The sequence below is a fragment of the Pleurodeles waltl genome, chromosome 1_2 (genome assembly GCF_031143425.1).
Source record: "Pleurodeles waltl isolate 20211129_DDA chromosome 1_2, aPleWal1.hap1.20221129, whole genome shotgun sequence".
NCBI lineage: Eukaryota > Metazoa > Chordata > Amphibia > Caudata > Salamandridae > Pleurodeles > Pleurodeles waltl.
This window is the reverse complement of record NC_090437.1, coordinates 468,297,417-468,319,630: the sequence shown is the minus strand read 5'-3', so window position 1 is coordinate 468,319,630 and position 22,214 is coordinate 468,297,417. Positions and strand designations below refer to the sequence as shown.

Here is a 22,214-nt window from a genome sequence, read left to right as displayed (position 1 = left end):
GGTGGTAAAATTTTGATAGAGTAAAGTAATTGAGTGAAGCAGTGAAATATTATAAATTTTACTGCATCAGTTCTTTGTGGCTTTTTCAGTGGAAACACCTATCCTACATACATTATACCTGGCAAAGGTATAATGTGATGCAGGGCTTTACAAACTGATGCATTGAGCACTGCTAGCGCTGCCACTGTGCCCAAAAAAATGATGCAGCGGTGGTGCAAGGGGCTTGTAAATGAGGTCCTTAAGGACTTATTTACAAGCCCCTTGTGCCTCCATGTGCTGCAGTGGTGTCATTTTTTTTACGCGAAGGAGGCGTTAAGGAGCCCCCACCATGCGCCATATTAACATAGTGGCACAATGCGTGCATTGCGCCACTTTGTAACTCCTTGCACCACATTATACCTGCGCCAGGTATAATGTATGCAAGGAGGGCGTTCCCATGGGATTGGGTGTCGTGTGTGATGCACCCAGTCAGCAAAGATTTTTGCGTTTGAAGAATAAACTCCAAGACTGGGAGTTTATTCTTTAAAAAAACATTCAAATCAATGTACAGGGAGTTGTCTCCCTGACTGTTGGCACCATTGTGCTATTTCAATGCACAGTCCCGCCACGCCCCACAATGGGGTGCTAGGCAAAGAACTCTAGTGACGGATGTCCTGCCCTAAATAGGGCAGGCAGCCATCGATGTGAGCTGGTGGCTCAGTGGTGAATGTGCCATCAGGTCATAGGTTTCCAATGGCAAGGCCAGGTAAGGTTCTACCATCAGAAACATAGTGCTTCACCAGAGCAGGTTAACTGAGTTGTTGGCAGAGCTCCGTCAAACTCTAAATGTGCCACTGGTCTTTAATTCTGTTAGCAACATTTTTCCTCAAAACCTTTGCTATTCATTGTGGCAACTGAAAATCAAGAATCTCATGGTGAGACTTTAAAAGTACTAATGCTTAGGGAATGCTCTAGCTTTTAGTTAGATTGTATATTGGAAAGTGCCTGTTGCGTAGATAAGGCTCATTCATGCACATACATCCAAAAACTTCTAACTGTGAATGCCACAATTCTAATGCCTTGGGTGTGACATTTTATATTCACCCATTGATCTTTATTTACTCAAAATATTCTCTGGTAAAAGCATCACCGCTTTGGCAATATGCTCACCCTGCCTTACCTATGCAGACTTCACTTTCGTAACACGTTTTCAAATACTTCTTTGACATGACGGTATTTTTTTAATGTTTTAATTTTTACTTAAATGTATATACACTCCTTGGTGCCAACTCGTCACTTATCAAACATTGCTTTATATTTTACTAGCCACAATGCTGCGTTTATAATGAATAAAACCTTATAAAGCTAGAGTGCTAAACTATCTCGTTGCTACCACACCTAGAGTATGGGCACACTGCAGAGAAAAGAAAAGTAGTCCGGCGTTATGGACATGTTCTAATTACAATATAAACTTCAATACACCGAACGTCACATTTAGATACCTTCATTAAGGACAGATAGGGCAGCCTCCCTTTGTTTGAATCTACACCACATAGCTCTTACATATATTAAATAGCAAAGGGGAATACTATGTAGCAGGAACATTTGAAATTAATAGACTAACTTCAATTTGGACGTATGTCCTATCTGTCACGTCCTAGATTTTTATCACCATTAAGTCACTATACACTCCAAACAGTGTTTTATTTCTATGACCATGATTAATCCATGAAATTATGAAATAAGCGGTTTAAATAGGTTTTACTGCATACTGCATGTTAACACTGTTTATCCTACCTCTCTATCTGCAAAAACTGATTTTCTTTCTTTTCACAGATAAAAGCTGGATTGGTATTCCAGGATGAAGTGACATATCATTGCAATCCAGGCTACAGGCTAACTGGGAGCCCTGTGCGTGTCTGCCAGGCCAATCGCCAGTGGTTCAGTGAAACTCCACCAGCCTGTGTACTCCTCAGCTGTGGAAAGCCTCCCCCACTCCAACATGGGTATAGCAAAGGGGAAAGATTTGAGGTCGGATCAAGGGTTGAATTCTTTTGTGATGATGGTTATGAGCTCACGGGAGACACAGGGTGGAACTGTCTGAAAACTGGAAAGTGGTTCAAAAAGCAAACCCCAGTTTGCCTTCCAGCAAAGTGCCCAGATCCACCGCTATTAGAAAATCAACTGGTCTTGAAGGAGATGGAGAATGAAGTTGGTGCTGTTCAGTTCTTTTGTAAAGAAGGGTATAGCTTGCATGGACCCAGTGCACTGAAGTGTTTACAATCACAGCAATGGAATGACTCTTTTCCTTTTTGTGAACCAGTCCTCTGTGAGAAACCACCATATATTCCATTTGGAGAACCAACAATTATATCTCTTAATTTTGGCAGCAAGGTTAAGTACTCCTGCATGAATGGGTTTTTACTGAAAGGTGTTTCAGAAATCGAATGCCATGCAGATGGTTTTTGGAGCCCATCTTTGCCTGAATGCATTCCTGTTGAGTGTCCTCATCCAGAAGAAATCCAGAATGGGATTGTTGATGTGCAGGGTTTAACATTCCTTAGCACTGCACTTTATACCTGTAAACCAGGCTTTGAATTAATTGGAAACACAACTATACTATGTGGTGAAAATGGCCAGTGGATCGGTGGGAGACCTGCATGTCAGCCAGTTCAGTGCCCTGAAGCTAAAAGTATCCAATATGGCATATTTTCACACCAAAACCTCTTTTATGGGCAAACAATTACATACTCTTGCCAAACAGGCTATCAACTTGAAGGACAAAATATACTGACTTGTTTGGAGACCGGGAAGTGGGACTTTGAAGCCCCAATTTGCAAAGCAATTAGCTGTGATGCTCCAGAAGCTATTGAAAATGGTTTTGTTGAAGGAGCAGACTACAGCTATGGTGCCATGATCATCTATAGTTGCATGCCTGGATTTCAGCTGTCTGGCCTTGCAATGCAGACCTGTGAAGAGTCAGGATGGTCTAGTTCCACCCCAATGTGTGTACCAACAGACTGTGGCCTGCCACCCCACATTGATTTTGGACTGTATTCAAAAATTGCAATAGAAGGAAACGATATGTCACTGGTTTCTGCTGTAGAAGGAAGTCCTCATGCTAAAAGCCCAACCCCAACCCCAACAGCAAGATTAATTAGCTCAAACAATACCCAACGCTCTATGCAGGAAATAGGTGGTGTTGAACTATCAGACTTTCTGTACGGAACAGTAATACTATACATATGTTTCTCTGGGTATGAAGTAGTAGGCAATGCAGTGTTAATATGCCAAGAGGAGGGCACTTGGAATGGAAGTGCTCCTGTTTGTGTTGCTATAGAGTGCAAACTTCCATCAAGTCCAGAAAATGGTTTCATACTTGTTAGTGAGAATACACTTGGCAGCAGAGTGCAGTATGGGTGTAAACCTGGATATGAACTGGTTGGCTCAGACTCAGCCCTGTGTTTGAGCGACAGACATTGGAGCAGCCCAGCCCCTTACTGTGCTGTGATATCATGTGGAACTCCAAATAAACTCTTGAATGGCTCCTTTCAGGTAGACAGCTATGTTTATGGGAGCGTGGCTTACTATAAGTGTGATGCTGGGTTCAAGCTTGATGGTTCAGAGAAACGCATATGCGGGGACAACAAGAAGTGGGATGGACAAGAACCTATCTGTGTCCCTGTTTCCTGTGGCCCACCACCAACTGTAGAATTTGGCCAAGCAGACGGGAATGAGTACACATTCCTTAACTGTGTTCATTATCATTGCAATGAAGGTTATCGTCTAGATGGAAATCACAATACAACCTGCCTTGAAGACGGAAGTTGGAGTGCATCCCCTCCAGTGTGTAGACCTGTCAAGTGTGCCTTTCCACAGAGTATGCTGAATGGAGAAGTCGCTGGATCCGGTGATGGTTTTGGTGATGAAATTCATTATCACTGTCAAGCAGGCTACATATTGCATGGCACACAAAAACGTACTTGTCAAGCAGATGGCAACTGGGATGGACAAACCCCACATTGTGAACCAGTCAACTGTGGCCCCCCAGAAGACATCTCTCATGGCTTTCTGAATGGTTCTACCTTTACGTTTGAGGGATATATCCAATACCTGTGCTTTCCAGGTTATGAGTTGCAAGGTAATGCATTACGCCAGTGCATGTCTAATGGTTTTTGGAGTGGCACCCCTCCAACCTGCCTCCCTTGCAACTGCCCACCTCCAGTAGTTCAGAATGGGAAGATTCTTGGAGATGGATTCAATTGTGGTGAAGTTGTGCGTTTCCAGTGTCATGAGGGATTTAAACTCTTAGGACTTTCTGAAATAAGGTGTGAGTCTGCTGGAAAATGGAGTTCTGGTTTCCCTCACTGTGGTCGTGTCTCATGTGGCTCCCCCCCTTCTATTCCACATGCTTTTATAAATGGTAGCAGCTCCTTAGATGAGAATGCTATACTCTACAGCTGCATGACTGGATATGTAATGAAAGGAGCAGCAGAGTTGATTTGTACAATGAAGGGTACATGGAGTGAGCCATATCCAAGGTGCGAAATAACGTCTTGTGGACCAGCACTTTCTGTCCCCAATGCAGTGGCTTCTGGAGATTCACACATCTATGGAAATAAAGTTGAATACAGGTAAGAGAGGGCACCATAATATTTATGAAATAGCTAAAAATGAGGTTGTGAGGCTTGTGGAGGACACTGTCAGCCTATGTCTTCAAGCTGGTGTGCTTATGTATCCCCATATAGTTGTACAAATTCTGGTTCCTTTAAAATACAAAATACATTCCTTTTTTGTGCAGCAGATATGGATATCGCAGAGAGATGGGAACATACTTTGTTTTTCCAGGAACAGCTTTAATTAAGATTTATTATTTTTTATTTTGTATCACACAGGGGCCTAGTTACAAACTGCATTTTGCAGTACTTAAGTAGTACTACAATAGCACTAATGATGCACACAAAATTCTATTCACAAACCTACAAACGTAAGTCTGCCCCTCCGCTTCTCCTATTTTTTCTATGGGTAGATACCCACAAATGTAAGTTAGCTACTTAGTAGTAAATGTGGGAGGGACTAAAAGGAGCGGCTGAAAAAAGGGACATGTTACCTATTATTGGGAGGGGGATTATGGAGGAGTCAGGAGGGCTTTAGGGAAGGATTTAGGGAAGTACATTCACCCACCCACAAAACAGTAAGCCCATTTGTATTCACAAGCTGCACTTCTAAAGTTGCCACAACAACAACAAGACCTACAACAGTAGTAAAATACTCCAAATCAGAGCTGGAGTAAGTCTAGTACTGCAGATGGTCAACCACTAGTACTGAATACCCTTCAAAAGAAAACAATGAAGGTAGGGATTGAAAATAAAACCCCATAGCAAACAATGGTAAATTAAATAACATTATTTAAAATAGTAAATAAATAAATATACAACTTCTGAAAAATTATTTTTATTTCCCTTAAGATAATTAAATTAATGATCTAATTGAAAATTAAAATTCAAAATCAAGTTAATAGCACTGAAGCATTTTTTTATTTTCTAGATTTAAAATCGACATATAAACTTAATTTACATTAACATTCAACATGACAATATTTCTAAGTTTGTTTTCCAGAGTGTGAATCCATAGTTGATGTGGATATCTCCCTATGGTAATGCATAGGGGAAATTAAAAATATTTATTCAGCTTTATAATAAATTAGTAAATATATTTTTATGTTAAATATCAATGTAAAAACTGTATGTTTGTTTTAAATGTAGACCAAAATAGAATAATATTGCACTATTAACCAGATTTTGACAAATCTTTAGCTAATTTAAATGTGTGAAATTAAATAAGCATTTTTTCTAAAACTTAAAAAATAAATAACCATGTAAATTAAAAAAATGATTTAGCATGCATTAATAATTATTACAAGTTAGGTGCAGAATTAAGTAAACGTAATGCAATTATATTTTGAAAAAATGTTCCATCAATTTTTTAATTTACAAAATTATAAATAAAAAATAAATATTTTACTATGTGTAGATGTTTTAACATTAAATTATATTATTTTCTGTTTTTAACCATTTTAAGTCATATAATTTAATGTAGAATTATTAAATTATTATTTTTTTATTTAATATTAAATAACATTATTTCTTAAGTCCCTAAAGCCATTATTTTCTATGGAAGAGTGTTGCAGTATCAGTGGTTGGCCATTTGTGGTGATGGACTTTCTACTTTTCATATTGGCAGAAATAATGTATACTAGTCACTTGTAAATTTGACTCTACCTGCTTTCCCAAGGAAGTGTAGATGTGTTTGTCTACCCTTTAGAATAATTTTAAATTCAGAGCTTGTAAAATAGACAAAAGTATTAAAGTTAGTCAAAATACAGAAGCACATTACACATGGAAGTTACTATCAAGTGTAAGTTATTATTTAGATACTATATATCTTCATGAAAAAGACACCAAAAAAACCTTCAAAATATGAAGGGTACAAAGCAGAATAACTAAAGATCCTACAGGCATTAGTACAACAACTGTGGCTGAAAGGTGCCATAGAGGAGGACCAGTATCGTCAAAGAAACAGAGGTGTGTATTCACTCTGCTTTCTTGTTCCCAAACAAAACTTACCATGCATCCTATTTTAGACATGAGATTTTTCAACAGGTAGTTAAAAACACAGAAATTCAAAATGACAACATTACAAGATGTCATTCTTTTTTAAAAGAGGGAAACTACCTGGAAACCGTGGATTTCAAAGATGCTTACTTCCACATTCCCAATAATCATGTACACAGGCAAAATCGAAGGTCTTTGATCATAAGAGAGCATTACCAGTTCAAAGTACTTCCATGCAACATCAAATCACCACCAATAGCATTCACAATAAAACGTGCAGTGGTGGCAGTGCAACTAAGAAGCTGCACTATCCACGTATATCCTTACCTGGACGACTGGTTGGTAAGAGCGGGCAACTATTACCGGTGTCAACTAAATCTCACAAGGGTTGCAACATTATTTCACTGCCAAGGGTTCCCAGTAAACTAGGGAAATGAGCAGGGATGATTGGGCAGCCGAGAGCATTACACAATTGACTCCTCAGGGAAATCGTGGTCACTCAGATCTCCTCCGTTTCTCACAGTTACATTAGTCTCACATATACAAGGACATGCAGAGGCAGTATATGTTTCAATAAAGTTTTAATGAAGCAACTGAATCTTAGACAATAAAACATGTACTGCAATAACCAGGACGATAAAGCATGACAGGATTAAAATTGTGACAAGGAGAGTGAAGCATAGAAATAATGCTACCATATTGTCACTAGAGTCAATAGACTAATTCCTACCTAGGCTATATTGGAGCACAGCATGTTAAGCTCTAGTTCTGCCCTTCAGGTTCCCCTGGGAAGATATCATCCCCCATACCTGAGCAAAGGCCTGAAGTCTGCATAAGCAGCTGTAGTGAAGCATTCAGCAATCCGCATACAGTCGTGGTCATCTGGCTGGAATCTCCCTCTAATGTTTATATGACAGGGAAGTAATTTTATAATAAAACAGCTGATTTTCTGAGAAAATGTCCCAACTTAAGGATTTGTATGTTTCTATGAATACCAGAGACAAAGCGTTACCACGTTTACCGGTAACCTATCTTACTGCAGCCTTGAGAGAAGCACAGAGTTAAAGAAATGTCTTGTTTAAGAACGCAGTGCTGGCCTAGGCAAAGAACAGCAAGATAAAGAGAAATAAAACAAGACCGCAAATGTGGCTATTGTTAAAATAATAAACGAAGCTGAATGAAATATATCTAGGTTAAAGTACACAGCTGCAGGCCTGGTCTTGCTAAAATAATGTGCATGGAGCTATAACTAAAATGGCTACACAACAGAGCAAACACCTAAAATGGTGCAAAAACAACAACTGTGAAGACAGTTTACATCACTGCACTGTCATTGTTAGGTACCTCACACACCTTCACAAAATGTAAACTATCATATACCTCACTAAGGGCATTGTTATGACTTTGGCAGTCCCCCCACGGGACCGCCAAAGCTGCATGGAGGACGCCATCGCCATGGCAGTGATGTTCCCCCTGAGCTTATTGCAATGCTCCCGCTGGGCTGACGGTGGGAGCATTGCAATATGCATTCTCGCTGGGTTGACTGGCAGGAAAAGTGCTAGGATATTGGCCTTGGCTCCTTCAAGGAAGCTGAGGCCAATTTCCTAGCACTCCAGCACCCTTGGAATGTGCACTGTCTGCAAATGGGGGTCCCTGCCATGAAAAGGCTGGCAAAAAGTGAAGTTGTAATCAGCCAGGCAGCGTTGAGTTCAGTGCCATCCTGGCTGGTTACAACCCTGACCGCTGCTTACCCGTCGTGAACAAGGAAATAATGTTCCTGGTGAAGATGGTGGTCTCCTGACGTGTCTGCCCACCACGGGTGTAAAGTGGCGGTCGGACCGCCACCGTTTTGGTGGTCCAACCACCATCATGAAGACCGCCAGCCTTGTAATGAGCCCCTAAGTGTACATTTTTCAGCAATTGTAGCATAGGTATGAGGAATGCACAGGAAGCAGATTTGTACTGCTCCCTTAATTAAAAAAAAAATCATCGAAGAAGCTCTTTTCTACAAAGACAGTACCTACCACTCCAGGAGGGAGGTGTTAGTTGGATTAATAAAGGAAACTTGTATTCCATCATTAAAGAGTGTGAGTGAATTACAGGCACTCACAGCATAAGAACCCTTATACACATCAGCAAAGTAGTCATAAGGGCTCACCCAAAATTCCTACCTAAAACTGTATCTCTATCTTTTTTCAAGGAACCATCAAACGCAACTGAGAGGGCTTTGCACACACTTGATGTCAGCAGAGCAGTTGTATAATACAGTGGTTCCCAACCTTTTGACTTCTGTGGATACCCACTTTATCATAACTTGAGCCCGGGGACCCCCATTGAATCTTTATCGGAATCTGGGGACGCCCCACTGAGTCGTTACTGAAAGCTGGGGACCTAATCTGTTACTATTATTTAATTTTCTAAGCAGTCACGGACCCCCTGGGGTCTGCAGACCACAGGTTGGGAATCAGTAATGAAATACATACAAACTATCAAAGATATAAGAAAGACCAGTCAATGTTTATATGTCACTGCTCACAGGCCCTAGGAATGCCTGTAACAAAGAATACTACTGCTAGATGGATAGTTCAAACTATGTTATTCACTAGCTAACAAAACCTTATGCAACAAGCCAAGGGCTCATTAAATAAGACAAAAAGGGTAAGAAAATAATGGTACACTGACGCTTTTGGCCAACATGTTGATGTAGGATATTTGCAGAACAGCCATATGGTCCTCTCAACATACTTTCCCAAAGTACTATTCCATGGATTTAGACTCACAAAATAAGGTAGCAGGTAGGTCAAACTTTACTAAAAAACCTTTTTGCCTCCACTCACTCCCCTCTCAGAGAGGTAATACCACTATGCAAACTAAGCATGTGAATCCATAAAAGATATCATGCTGAAAAAGAAACCAGTTACTTACTTGTAGCAATGGTTTTACAGCTTGAAACTCACATGCATCCCTCCTGCCTCCCCGTTCGCAGAGGTTTATGGAGAAGATAAGAGTAAACAAAAATAATCTAACACGCAAAGGGGAACTGAGAGATTATTGCCAATTTCATTCAAGGTCTCCGTCTATGTCGACCTCCGCACACTAACATAGTAAAAGTTTTTTTTAAGCATAGTCCCGCCAGACCCAACCAACGGATGGAAGAATTGTGCAAAGCATGTTAATCTAGAATAGCTTTGACATGCAAAATTACAGATAAGTAATGGGTTTAACATTGTTCAGGACTATGTCCGGACATAGGTTCATTCAGAGCAAATAGAGAGTAGATTGAACCTATTATGGGACCAATGGACCAATTTAATTTCAGAGATGTTGGTCCCAGAAATTGTCTCAAGTGGCAGTGTTGTAGACATTTCTCCAATTCTTCCAATTTCTCACTTCATTCAAACCCCTTGGTCAAGAGATCAGCTGAAGAAGAAAGCCTTACAGAACAACAGCTCATATTTAGTTGTAACAAAGGCTATCATTACAATTACTCTGCAAGAGATGGGGTCTATGGTGGTATTAATCATTTAAGTATTAGTAATTAAACATTTTGGGGGATACAGGATAGTGATAGGCTTCAAATTAGTGCAAAGCTTCAGTAAATCAACACATTTCAAAACTAACCCTCTTTAGCATCTAGTTCCATCACTTTCAAGGGGTGACTTCTTGTCAAAAGTAGATCTCCAGTATGCAATTCTCCACAATTCTGTCAGATGCTCACATCAGATGTTTCTCAGTTTCATAGTGAGAAATCTTCAGTTACAGAGGTCATACTTTTGGGTTCAACACAGCACCAAAAGTCGTTAACAAAGATTCAGGATCCTGTAATAGCCCTCCTCATGGCAGATCCATTCAGTTTCACCCTTACATGGACGTTTTTCTTATTATGTCCTCTTCAGCTGGTCAAGATATGGGCACTCTTCAAAAATTTGGTTTTCTAATCAATCTATCCAAATCTCATCCTCTGCCTATTCATAGCTTGAATTATATAGAGACGTGGTTGGGGAGGCAAGGTTTTTTTCCCAAAACCAGGGAGAATCCAATTATTGCTTCATACAAACCAGTTGCTCTTAAACAAGAGTGCTGCAGCCAAGGAATGGCTTCAAATACAGGAAGACACGGTGAGTACACGCATCAAGGGAATTCATTAAAAACCTTATTAGAGCCTTATTAATATGAGGTAGCCTGGTGAGCTATCAGATATGTTACATGCAGCCTAAGTGGTGCAGCAGTAGTTATTAAAACAGGCAATATGGTGGTGAAGGCCTATCTAAATTATCAGTTTAGAACAAGGTCCAAGTCTCTGATTCTAAGATCTGTTCTTGAGCATACAACCATCTATTTTAATCATTTCACATTTGAAGGATAGACCATTCTAGAGGCTGATTGAGTAAGATGTTCCCAACTTCACAGGAATTCTCATCTCGTCTTCCTTTATGTCACAATTTGTCAATGATGGGGAGTCCAAAAGTGGACTGTTTTGTAAATCATCACAATACCTTTTTGCCCCAGTTTTTCTTGCAATTCATAGATACCATATGAGTAGACACATATGCTGTTCTATGTACTTGACCAAAGCCATATTCCTTTACTCCAGTTCCCCTTAGTTTCCTACCAAAGATATGGAGAGGCTGAGCAGAGGTGAACTTTCTGCTAACCCGCTGGCCAGGAGGAACCTGGTTTACCCTGCTGTGCCTAATCTCAGGAAAGGAGTAATGATTAATTCCACTGACCTCTTTCCTGCTGCATCAACCCTTTCTTCCATTGTTCACCTACCCTTGTCTCAATCTGTTGGTGTGGATGTTGAAAAGTCAGGTCTTATGAAACTAGGTTTGTCCTTGCTTGTGTCTCTGTTCAGACATCCATAAGAGAATCCACAAGAAGATCATATAATCATTCTTGGCCTACCTTTACCAGATAGTAGCAACTGTGCTTCTGAGAATATTTCATAATTTTTGTTGGAGGCAACAGAGTTTATTGATCCCATGTTTGTGATGCGCAAGATCATTCAAAGTACATCTTGCATACTGATCATACTCTCACAAGTTTCACTACTACCTCTAACTTTCTTCCATGCTCCAATTTTCCTGAAAGGCACTAGCTATAAATAAAACACAAAAATCATGATTATGTCTGAAAACAGCTTTGTACGTCACTTTTTATTTATACATACGTTCATGCTCCTATTGTAAGTACATAGCCAACACCGGAAAGAAAATACAAATTCAATATTGGCAGCACAACTCCTGCACGACTTGCACAAATATCACACAGATCAACATAGTACTCAGTGCACTTTGCTAGACATTAACAGTGTGTTATCTCATTTTAGAGTGTATTCTTGGATTACAATCACGATACAAGGCAAAAGCAAATAGGCCCTGGTCCATAATCGGCTTCAACTTCATCTTCAGGATCTTTGGATAATAAAACCTTTCTGCAAGTGTAATGTTATGTTTTAAACATCTTTCTTGTGTGACACAGCACAAAGTTTACTCTGATTAGAGTCACTGTTCTTTCCAGTCACAGACTTATCTCTAAGTTTTCAATATTAAAATCCAGTTGCTTAAAACTTACAACTTCTTCATGGGTAAGTTCTATCCATTCCTACATGGTGCTTTTTATTCTCTATTGACTCATCATAAACTTCAGCCTATAGCTCACCATCCTGGTCATGATACCATAGAAAGTAAGGGTGGGCACGAGCTTCAGGTGGGGTTATTCGCTTATTGCTGTCCAATATAATCATCTTCTCAAGAAGATCCGCCTCAAGTGGATTGCCACAACAGAATACTTTTTCAAATCTTGATGAGGCAAATGTGGCAAGGATTTAATATACTTTCTAGCATGCTCAGAGGAGATTTTCTTCAGAAGCTCAGAACATGGTGTACCAACAACTTCCATGATTCTCTTCAATTTGTCAAAATAATCATTTTCTGGAAAAAGGTACCACCTTGTTGCTGCATATCATTTCATCATCTGTTTGTTAGGCTAACCCAAAATCTAAACTCCTAACCTCACAGTCTTCATTCACAGCTAGATTGCTAGACTTTAAGTCTTGGTGGATAAGTAAGCTGAATGAATATACTTAAGTTCTATAAGCAACTGGTAAATTAGAAACTGTATATGGTCATCTGTTAGCTTCTAGCACTTGACAATATTATGAAAGTCAGAACCCATTAAAATTGACACAAGGTAAATTTCATTAAAATGTTCATTTGAAATTGAAGGCATAAACACATCCAGCAATCTTATGGCATTTTCATGTTTCATGTGCTTGCGTAACCTCAGTTCCCTGTAAGTTCTTCTTGTGTGAATAAGTGATTGAAACAGTCACAAAAGCTTTTTCACTGCTACCTTTTGCCTTGTTTTTGTATCACATGCTGAGCAGATGGAGCTGTAGGCGCCGAAGCCCACTGCAGTGAGGTTGATGTAGCATTCGGGTACCTCCCACACAGTCTTGTTCAGCTTCTGCCAGTGAAAGACCACTTTTGCTGACATCTTCAAGCAGCGGCTGTGCCTTGCTTTGCACAAATTAATGGCTAGAGGCTGCCGATAGATGGCTCCTCCTGCTGCATAAGAACTGCTGCTGACTGGGGCGGGTCCCCTCTGTAAGGAGTGGTACTTCAACAGTGAGTAGGTGGGGCATGGAGGTGAGAGACCGGTTGAGCATGCAGTGGACCAAGGAATGTTAGCTCCTACATTTTTATAGGAGGGTTTTGGTAAAAACCTATCCATACCTAACTTGAGATTGCAATAGTCACCAATTAGAGCCTTTATTCTCTATGGTATTAATTGCCTACAAGGTAGTATCTTATTTCCCATTGTGAAGGAGTTATATTGTTTCTGGGATCTTCCCCCATTTTATTTGCAAGACAATGGGCCATTAGAGAATGTGGCAGAAAAGATTCTTACTCTGAAAGTTTTCTTTGCATGACATTCACCACGGTAAGGAGATAGAGTGAATGAGGTCTTTTTTTTTCTCACTTAATTTACTTATGGATCTGTAAGGACCAATTAGATCAATTAGATCCTCGAATTATGCTTTGGGTCTATTCAAGAAAAGAAGCAGTATTACCATTACTTATCCCAAATCCGGTGTCTGGGGAAGACTTGGAAATTTACAATTGATGTGTGAAGGGTGGTAAAGATACTTCTTCACAGATCAACAGGGTATATGCACACAGATGGCTTATCTGTATTTTGATACCACAAAAAAGGAAATGTAAGTAATCCAGAACCACTTTTAGTAACTCAATTAAGTCAGTGATTTCATTAGCCTACCAGAAGTCTGGTAGGATTTTACAGGCTTTGTTTCAGGCACGCTCAACTAAAGGAACAGCATCTTCATGGTCTTGGTGGGTTGGTATGTCAGTGAATAACATATGTAGAGTTGCCACATGGGCTTTAGCTTCCACTCTCAATTTTCATTACTGACTGCATGTAGTTCAGGAAAATGATAATTTAGGTAAAGTAGTTTTTGTTAAAAGTGGTTGTTACATTAAGCAGTTGTTTTGGGTTATATGGCTCAACTGTCTTTTCATTTTTAAGAATTGTTCACTATAAATAATGGACTTAGTAAGCTGAACTTCTATTTTTCTGTGTGGTATGTTCTTCTGATGTTCACAGATCATGATGAAAACATACCAATATGGTATAGTCTAATTTTACTAAACAATGAAAGAGGAAGGAGATGAGGAGGCAATGTGCAGATTACCTACAGTAGTCTTCCTTGCTCCGATTCTTCCTTCCTTCTCCTATTACTTACGTTCCCCTCTTCCCTCACTGTTTAGCCCGCCATCATAAATCTGTTTATGGGTATATAAAAAACATGAAATGCAAGTTGTGGGAATAGGTTTTATGTTGTAGGGAGATTATTTGAGAGGGTAAATAAACAAAGAAAAAGGCTTGGTATTAGAGTGTCTACAGCTGAGGTTGCACCATTAACTCATTTTAGCAGGTAATGGGATGAGAAGAAGGAATCAGAATGAAGAATATTCCTGGCAAATAATCTACACATTAGTTGTTTTACAGCTCCATGCACCCTCCAAGCCATATCACATAGCGACTAATTCACAAAGATTGGTGTATGACATATTCTTATAGAATGTCTGGTTTACTCATACATTTCAGGAGTAAGTCAAGATAACTCATGGCTCAGTCCTGTAAAACAGGAGTATTACAAGAGTGAGTCATGGCAAAATCTTTGTGAATGGGGTCCAAAGAGTGTACCAGAATTATTGCATTATTGTACTTGGATTTCTGGATTACATACTTTGCATTGTCATTCAAGTATTATCCACCAACCTCTGCTCTGTCTGACTAAGGCAATAATCACATTTTGGATTGATCCATCGGCCCCTAATGGCAGTCCTAATATTGATGCAAAGTACAACACAGTGCTTCAATGTAGGCAGCTTTCTCTGGTTGACATTCCTCCTATGCATTTCAAATGTAATGCCTGGTATATGTTCTTTTAGACTTTTATGTTTATGTTTTGCAGCTGTCTGGAAGGGTATGTGATGAGCACTGAAGCTAATTCTCGGACTTGTCAGGAAGATGGCCAGTGGTCCACAGAGAATATTGTGTGCAGTCCCAGAAGATGCCCTCCCCCAACAAACACAATAAATGTCTTGGTCCCTGAGGCTCATTTCTTTGTAAATAAAACAGCTGTACTATCATGCACGGAAGGCTATGTGCTGTCTGGAAAAGTAACCCCCGTTTGCCAGGTATTGACATCCATCTTTGTTTCTGTTAGTTGTGCTGTTTCAAAGCGGTAATTCTTTGTATGCTCTCTCCATCAACCTACAGGGGTATTTTGAAGCGTTCTTTAAAGGTCGAAATTGTTTGTATCAAAAAAGAGAAGAAATGTTGACTCAGACAGTTTTCTATTGGCTAGGGTGCCAGAAACGAACACGTACCAAGCTTTTCAAATGTACAACAAATCTCCCTTGTTATGGTGGTTGTGCCAGTGTCAGGTAGCCCAACCTGGCTGGGCTAGCTAACACAGACACTACAATGACCATGCATTTCTTATTGTAAATATTTTCAGGAGCTGTGCCTATTTTCAAGATTATCTGGAGATGCTCCATTGATGGTATACTTCTTTTCAGCAATTGGCTGTGGAGTAGAAATATATAACAAGGTCAAATGATTTATCTTACTGATATGTCTTCTCTGAATGCTAAAGAGTATTAAGGTAGCTGAATTAGACCATGTCCTATGATAATTCCTATGAGGATGGAAGTTTAGATGTAAGGTTTGTTACAACTGAAATGATATTCTAAATGCATCTCAGTAGATGTATTCTCATTCTTTTGAATGGAGGAGATTCTTTCTGATCTAAGTTCAGGTTTGTAGTTCACTGAGGGTTGATAGCCCTTCATAACTGTTATGATCTGGAACTATCTGGTTCCCTTCAGGGAATAGATAACAATCACAGTGGTGAAGGCAAATAATATACCTGAAAAATCACATTTATGGAATACCTCAGAAAGCACTACAATTTATTTGGATATTAGGGCAACTCTTCAACCAACCCAGCTCAACATGAGACTGTTCTGTGAGCGAACTAGATTCAGCAAAGGTGAACGTCTTTCTTATGCAAAAGAGGGTACTATTATTGAGGAAACAAATTCACCATTGCCATGGATCTCTGACAGTGGGAGTGGTAATAAAAGATATTAGAAATCATCACATCATGTATTCCACTCATTGGCATTATAGTCACAAGTGGCAGGGGATTGTGATGATCTGGTGGCTGCCACAAGCAAATTAAAGACACACTGAATAGAGGGAAGTGGACAACATGACAGACAGAGACTCCAAACACCAAACTCCACAGTGACCTTCACAACTGTTGCATCACACTCAGGGTGTGGAGCATAGATGGGAAAATACAAATACAGGAGGATGATGGACACTGAAGGAACGAGTCAAGCACATATACAACTCTGAATAGAGCAGGTGGACCATGAGTCAAACTGGACAGGGTATTTCCCCATGTTTGGGGCTGAGTACCCAGTTCTCCAAACTCTAAATGAGGGCCTTTGTTCTTAGCACTAAAAGCATTTTACAAGGAAGTAACAGGCAAAGTAGTGCAGACAAAGACTGAAAACACTACTGATATTGTTTTACAAACAAGTAGGGCGCAAAATCATATTGACTATTAAGGCTAGCACAAGACAACTATGTGTGAGTGATTTTATAGCTTTTGGTGGTAGAAATACTTTTGCCAGGAGAGAAAATGTAGAAAAATACAGACTTAGCAGATAGGAGGAATATCATAAAAAAGGGAATTGAGGGGTCGTAAATACACTTTTCAGACTTGGAGAAGACCAGAAATAAACCTTTTTGCCACTCCCACAAATGCAAATTGCTAAAACATTGCATCTAAGTTCCCACTCCTCCATGGGAATTGGCTGTTGATGAAATGGTCAGGAATATTCACCTATGCCTTTCCACTAACTCAGCTGATTCAATTAGTGGTCAACAAATGCAGGCAATCATGCTTGACTTTGATAATAGTAGCTCCACAGAGAATTCAACAAATATGACACACACATGATTATGATGGGAAATAACAAGGAAAAAAGATCCAAGCATTGTCAAAACTATTACCATTGCAGGAGAAATGTACTGCTCCTGTAGGAAGCCAGTGTCAATCTAGCAATCTGGCTTTTCAGTATCTAGGTTTTCCCCGCCTGAGCTACAACAAACTTGTATGGGTTTCACCAGTTAGGCCAGGGGACCTTCCACGCATAGGTGCTAGCCAGTGAATTTGACAAGATTTGTCTATTGGTGCACAGAGGAGGATTTACTAAATAACCTAACTGCAACACAATATTTATCAGATACCTGCTGCATCTGTTAGCTCTGCACCAGCATCCATGCGAGGCCTTAACCTTGTTCTAGCACTACTCATGGAATACCTATTTGAAATAACGCACAAATCAAATCTTAAATACCTCACACTAATCATAGCCTTACTAAGTGCAATAGCTTTGAAATTAAGTATTTGTAAACAACAGGCTTTGCAATCTCCTGAGCCCTTTCTGCAGACAGTAGTTATGAGGGCTAACCCACAATTCATTTTGAAGATAGAATCTCATTTCAATGTAAACCTATTTATATATTTACTTGTGTTTCGCAATAACCTAAGGTGCAGGCAGAAAAAGTTCTGCACACACCTGATGGAAATAGGGCCATTACTTACTACATGCATGAAACTAACCCACTGAGAAAAAACAAACATTTTTTGTGGAAAAACAGTGACTTTCCTGTATCAGAAGGTATGTTAGCAAGGTAGATAGTGCGGCCATCCAAACATGCTTGACTGGTACGTACGACCTTCAAACAAAATCCAAGTTTGCATTCTACAAGAATAAAAGGGGCAATCCCGGGTCACTCATCATTGAGCTCCAAATATTTGGGTAAGCAAAGAAAAACATTAAAAATCCAAGGTGCAAGGGCATTTCCATGCCTCTTATTCTCACTCCTGACTATAGTTGACACCGGAGCCAATCCCACAACTTGTCTCAGCACAACCCAAGTTTCTAAAGCAAAGTAAAGAGTTCAGTGATGCTGTGGTTTGAATCCGTTGTCCACTTCTGACTCCTTGTGGCAGGCCTGTGGGCCCCAAAGAGCCACGAAACCTTCCATGTAGGATTCCACCACCGGGATCTCCCTCATTACCGCTGGACCCTCTGAACCCATCACTGAGCCTTCTCCAGCACCTATACTGACTCTGGTTTCATGGCCTATGCTGGCTCCTGGGACGTTTATGCCAATGATGACTCCATTGACACTGGGAACGTGGTACCCATTGCGTTGTATGACCCCGAGTCAATGCCTGTATGAACTCCACAAGCCTGCAGTCAGTTTCTGCTGAAGCACAGCCTTCCATCCAGACCCACTTAGTATCCCTCCTCAGCAAGGCAGGTCCCACACTTTGCATTCATTGATTCCGATAACAAATACAATGCAGGTGATGCAATTGGTCAACCTTACTATGAGGAAAACTGGTATGATGACGTCCAAATTGCCAGTGCCCTTGATACCTCTGCTGATTCCAGCCTCATCTCCCCTCCTGGTCCTGCCACTGAGGAAAGTACCTGCTTTGCGACTGTCATGCCACGGGCATCCAAAGTTTGTTACCTCCAGCTCCACACCCTGTAGGTCAATTCTAATGTCCTAACTGAAGTCTCCCACCACTGAGCCCCTGCAGCCTTTCAGTGAAGCACCAACTGACACCCTCATCGTAGACTGTACCAAACCTTGTTCTGACCCTGAAGTAAACTGCCAAATTGTGAGATGCTGCTGTTCTCTTTTTGTCCTAACGCCCCTCTTCTGAGAGCTTATTGTGCAAGCTTCCACTAGTCAGATGAACCCTAACACTTTCCTTACTACTCACTCAAATAGGTGGTTCAAGAGAATGGGGACTTTAGGAAAAAGGATATACTCTTCTACAAGTTTGGCTTCCCGGTGAGTTAATGCTATTTATCTGCTGGTTCAATATTCCCACATCCCCTGGAATTCAGGTGCTCGAATCCTCCCTGGAGCACCGGAAGGCCTTTCAGGATAAATTGACCCAGGTCATTCAGGATGGCCATGAGGCTGCAAAATTGATATTCTAATGTGGACTGGACACCAAGGACTCCATCAAGAAAGCAATTGGCACTAGTGTTGCTTTTCTTTGCTATTCCTGACTGCGATAAACAGACTTTTCATGCGATGTTAAATTGTCCCTTATGGAGATGGCCTTTGATGTGGCCCATCTTTTTAGGGACAAATCAGAATACACTCTGGTGCACTTTAAAGAGAGCAGGGCTACAGAATGATTCCTGGGGTTATCTGTCCCACCTCACCAGCTGCATGAACCCCACTGTTCTATTTTTCTGTTTTGGCAGAGGTACCCCATACTGACTGCTACTTCAGCCTCAGCAAGGTGCCCAGCAATGTAGCGGCCGAGATCCAGCAATCATCAACCAGTCTACTGTTCTCCATGCAGCCACACCTGGTCAAAGCCCTTTAGCTTGCCCTTAGTGGAGCAGAGCCACTTGTTGCAGGCAGGATCAAACAATTTTTACTAGGTTGACAAGCCTGCAAATTGTCTGCAAGAGATAAGCTTTACCCTTCATAGCCACTCTGTCTCACCTTCTGCCATCCCTGGAACGACTGACAGAGAACCATCTGTCCATCTTATGGCAGCAAGGGCAAGCCATTTTGTCCAAAGGGGCTACTGAAAGGGTGCCTGTGTTGTGGTTGTTGATTCTGCTACTTTCTGGTGCTCAAGAATGACAGAGGATGCAGTCCTATTTGAGACCTTCACTCTCCATTCACCTTCCTCTGGAAGGACGAATTCAAGATGCTTACCCTGGCCCAGGTCTTACCTGTCCTCAACCCTGGAGAGTGGGTGGTGGCATTGAATCTGCAGGTTGCCTAGTTCCATATAGCAGTCCTGTAGGCCCTTTGGCACTACCTGCAGTTCATGATGGGGCATTTTCTGTTTATGTGCTCCCCTTAAGTATCATAAGTGCCCTTGGATATTCACAAAAATGATGACAGTTGTAGCGGCATACCTTCAGATGTCTTAGGTCCCAGTCTTCCATTAGTTCAATGACTAGCTGGTGATGGCAGGCTCACCACTCGTCAACCAACTCTGAACTATGATAAACCTCTTGTTATCTTTGGGCTTCACTATCAAAGTGCTGAAGTCACGCCTGACTCCTTCTCAGATGCTCCCCATCATTAGAGCGATTCTGGTACCCCAGAAGTGAGAATCCTGGACATTCAGGCTATGATGCTTTCAGCCTTTGTCCTGCATTTCAGTGAGGTTGGATTTGAGGCTACTGGGAATGATGGCCTCCTGCATTCTGCTGGTCAGATATGCCAGGTGGCACATTGCAGGCTCTGCAGTGGGATCTGAAGTGTCAGCGGGGCAACATCAAGGGGACCTCTCGGACTATGTACAGGTTTCAGAGGAGACTACAAACAGTCAGCAGCAGACCCCTCTCTCTACATCACTTACAGCTGACAGTGGCGACCGATGTGTCCTTTCTGGGTTGGGGCAGCCATCTGGGAGAGGTGGAGATCAGAGGCCTCTGATGTCTGGTGAAGTCCCGGCTCCATAGCAGCCTTCTAGAGCTGAGAGCCATCTGCTTGGCTTTGAAACCCTTCATTCCATCCATCAAAGGGAGGCTGCTGCTGGTGTTCATGGACAACACCACTGCTATATGGTATTGCAACAAGCAGGGTGTGGTAGGGTCAAGGGCCCTGTGCCAGGAAGCACCCTGCCTCTGGAAATGGCTAGACCATCTAGTAATTTTTGTAGTGGCAAACCACCTGGCTGGATCTTTGAATGCCAGGGTGGACAAACTCAGTCACTAACGCCTAGTGGGTCAGGAGTGGCAGTTGCACCCAGAGGTGGCACAAAGTCTCTTCTGCCAATGGGGAGAACCATGCCTTGAGCTCTTCGACACCGCTGAAAACGTGCAATATCAGTAGTTCTGTGTGTTGGTGTTTCAAAGGCATCTCTTGCTAGAAGATGTGTTCCTCTTAAAGTGGGACCAGGGACTCCTATGGACCTTTCCACTGATACCTCTTCTGCCCTGAGTGCTCAAAAAGATCAGGACCAGACAAAATCCAATTTTTCCTATTGGCACTAGCTTGGACACAAAGAATATGGTATCTACAACTCCTGGAGATGAGCATCTGTCCTTGATTAGACTGCTCCTCCAGGTGGATCTGCTATTGCAGCAACATGACAAGGTTCTGCATGTGGGACTCAGCAATTTCGACTTTCATTCTTGGAGATTGAGGAGCGACAGCTGAGCAACTTCAGCCTTCTTCCAGAGATAGTTGATGTCATTGTGGCAGCCAGGCATCATTTAGCAAAGCCAGTATATGCCTGTCGCAGGGACAAATTTGTGATTTGGTATGTGACATACCAGATTGACCCTCTTGAGGCAAAAAGTTATCTACGGTTCGTTGTTTGTTTTGTCGCTCGTCCAACAGACTTTGCTCTGGGCATAGTGAAACAATATCTTTTGGTCCTTTCTGCCTCTGTATGGTTGTTGGACCAGTCTTCATTATTTGAATCACCTGTTGTGATGCATTTTTGAAAGGCCTACAACATCTGTTTCTTTCCTCTTTTTTTGTCATGCCACAATGGAACCTGACATATTTGATGTACACTCCCTTTGAACTGCTTCACAGTTGTCCCTTGTGGCTTCCCACCCTGACAACAGTGTTCCTTATCGCCATAACATTGGCAAAGTGAGGAGGAGGAGTGATGACATGCACTAGACCCCAAAGGAGCTTTTACACTGAGTGTACCAGAGAAAACTGGGTGGAAGTTCAGCTCTTTGTGGGTTCACTGGAGCGAATAAGGGCAAGGTTGTTCAGTAAAGGTCCATCTCACACTTAATTGTGCTCTGCATTAAGATCTGCCACCACTGCATTGTCATGCAGTCTTCCTTTGTACATCTGAAAGGCACCTACATTTGCATTACTCTATACGTTCACGAGGCACTACTGTCCAAACAGCTAGATTCACTGAGAGGGGTATTTCACCTGCTCGACCCTACAGGCCATTTTAGTTTGAGTCCACCCACAAAATCTCCA

At 41.3% G+C, this 22,214-nt stretch overlaps 1 protein-coding gene and 1 pseudogene across 2 annotated transcripts in view; one reads left to right on the top strand and one right to left on the bottom strand.

Annotated features, from left to right (window-relative positions):
* SVEP1 (sushi, von Willebrand factor type A, EGF and pentraxin domain containing 1) overlaps positions 1-22,214 on the top strand; it is an 881,565-nt gene that overhangs the window by 740,216 nt on the left and 119,135 nt on the right. For both annotated transcript variants that reach the window (XM_069240886.1, XM_069240895.1), the window contains 2 exons: positions 1,816-4,613; positions 15,094-15,319. In XM_069240886.1, the coding sequence (XP_069096987.1) occupies positions 1,816-4,613; positions 15,094-15,319 (3,024 nt within the window). The remainder of the gene's footprint in view (positions 1-1,815; positions 4,614-15,093; positions 15,320-22,214) is intronic.
* Positions 12,244-13,328, bottom strand: LOC138253025 (mitogen-activated protein kinase 14 pseudogene; annotated as a pseudogene).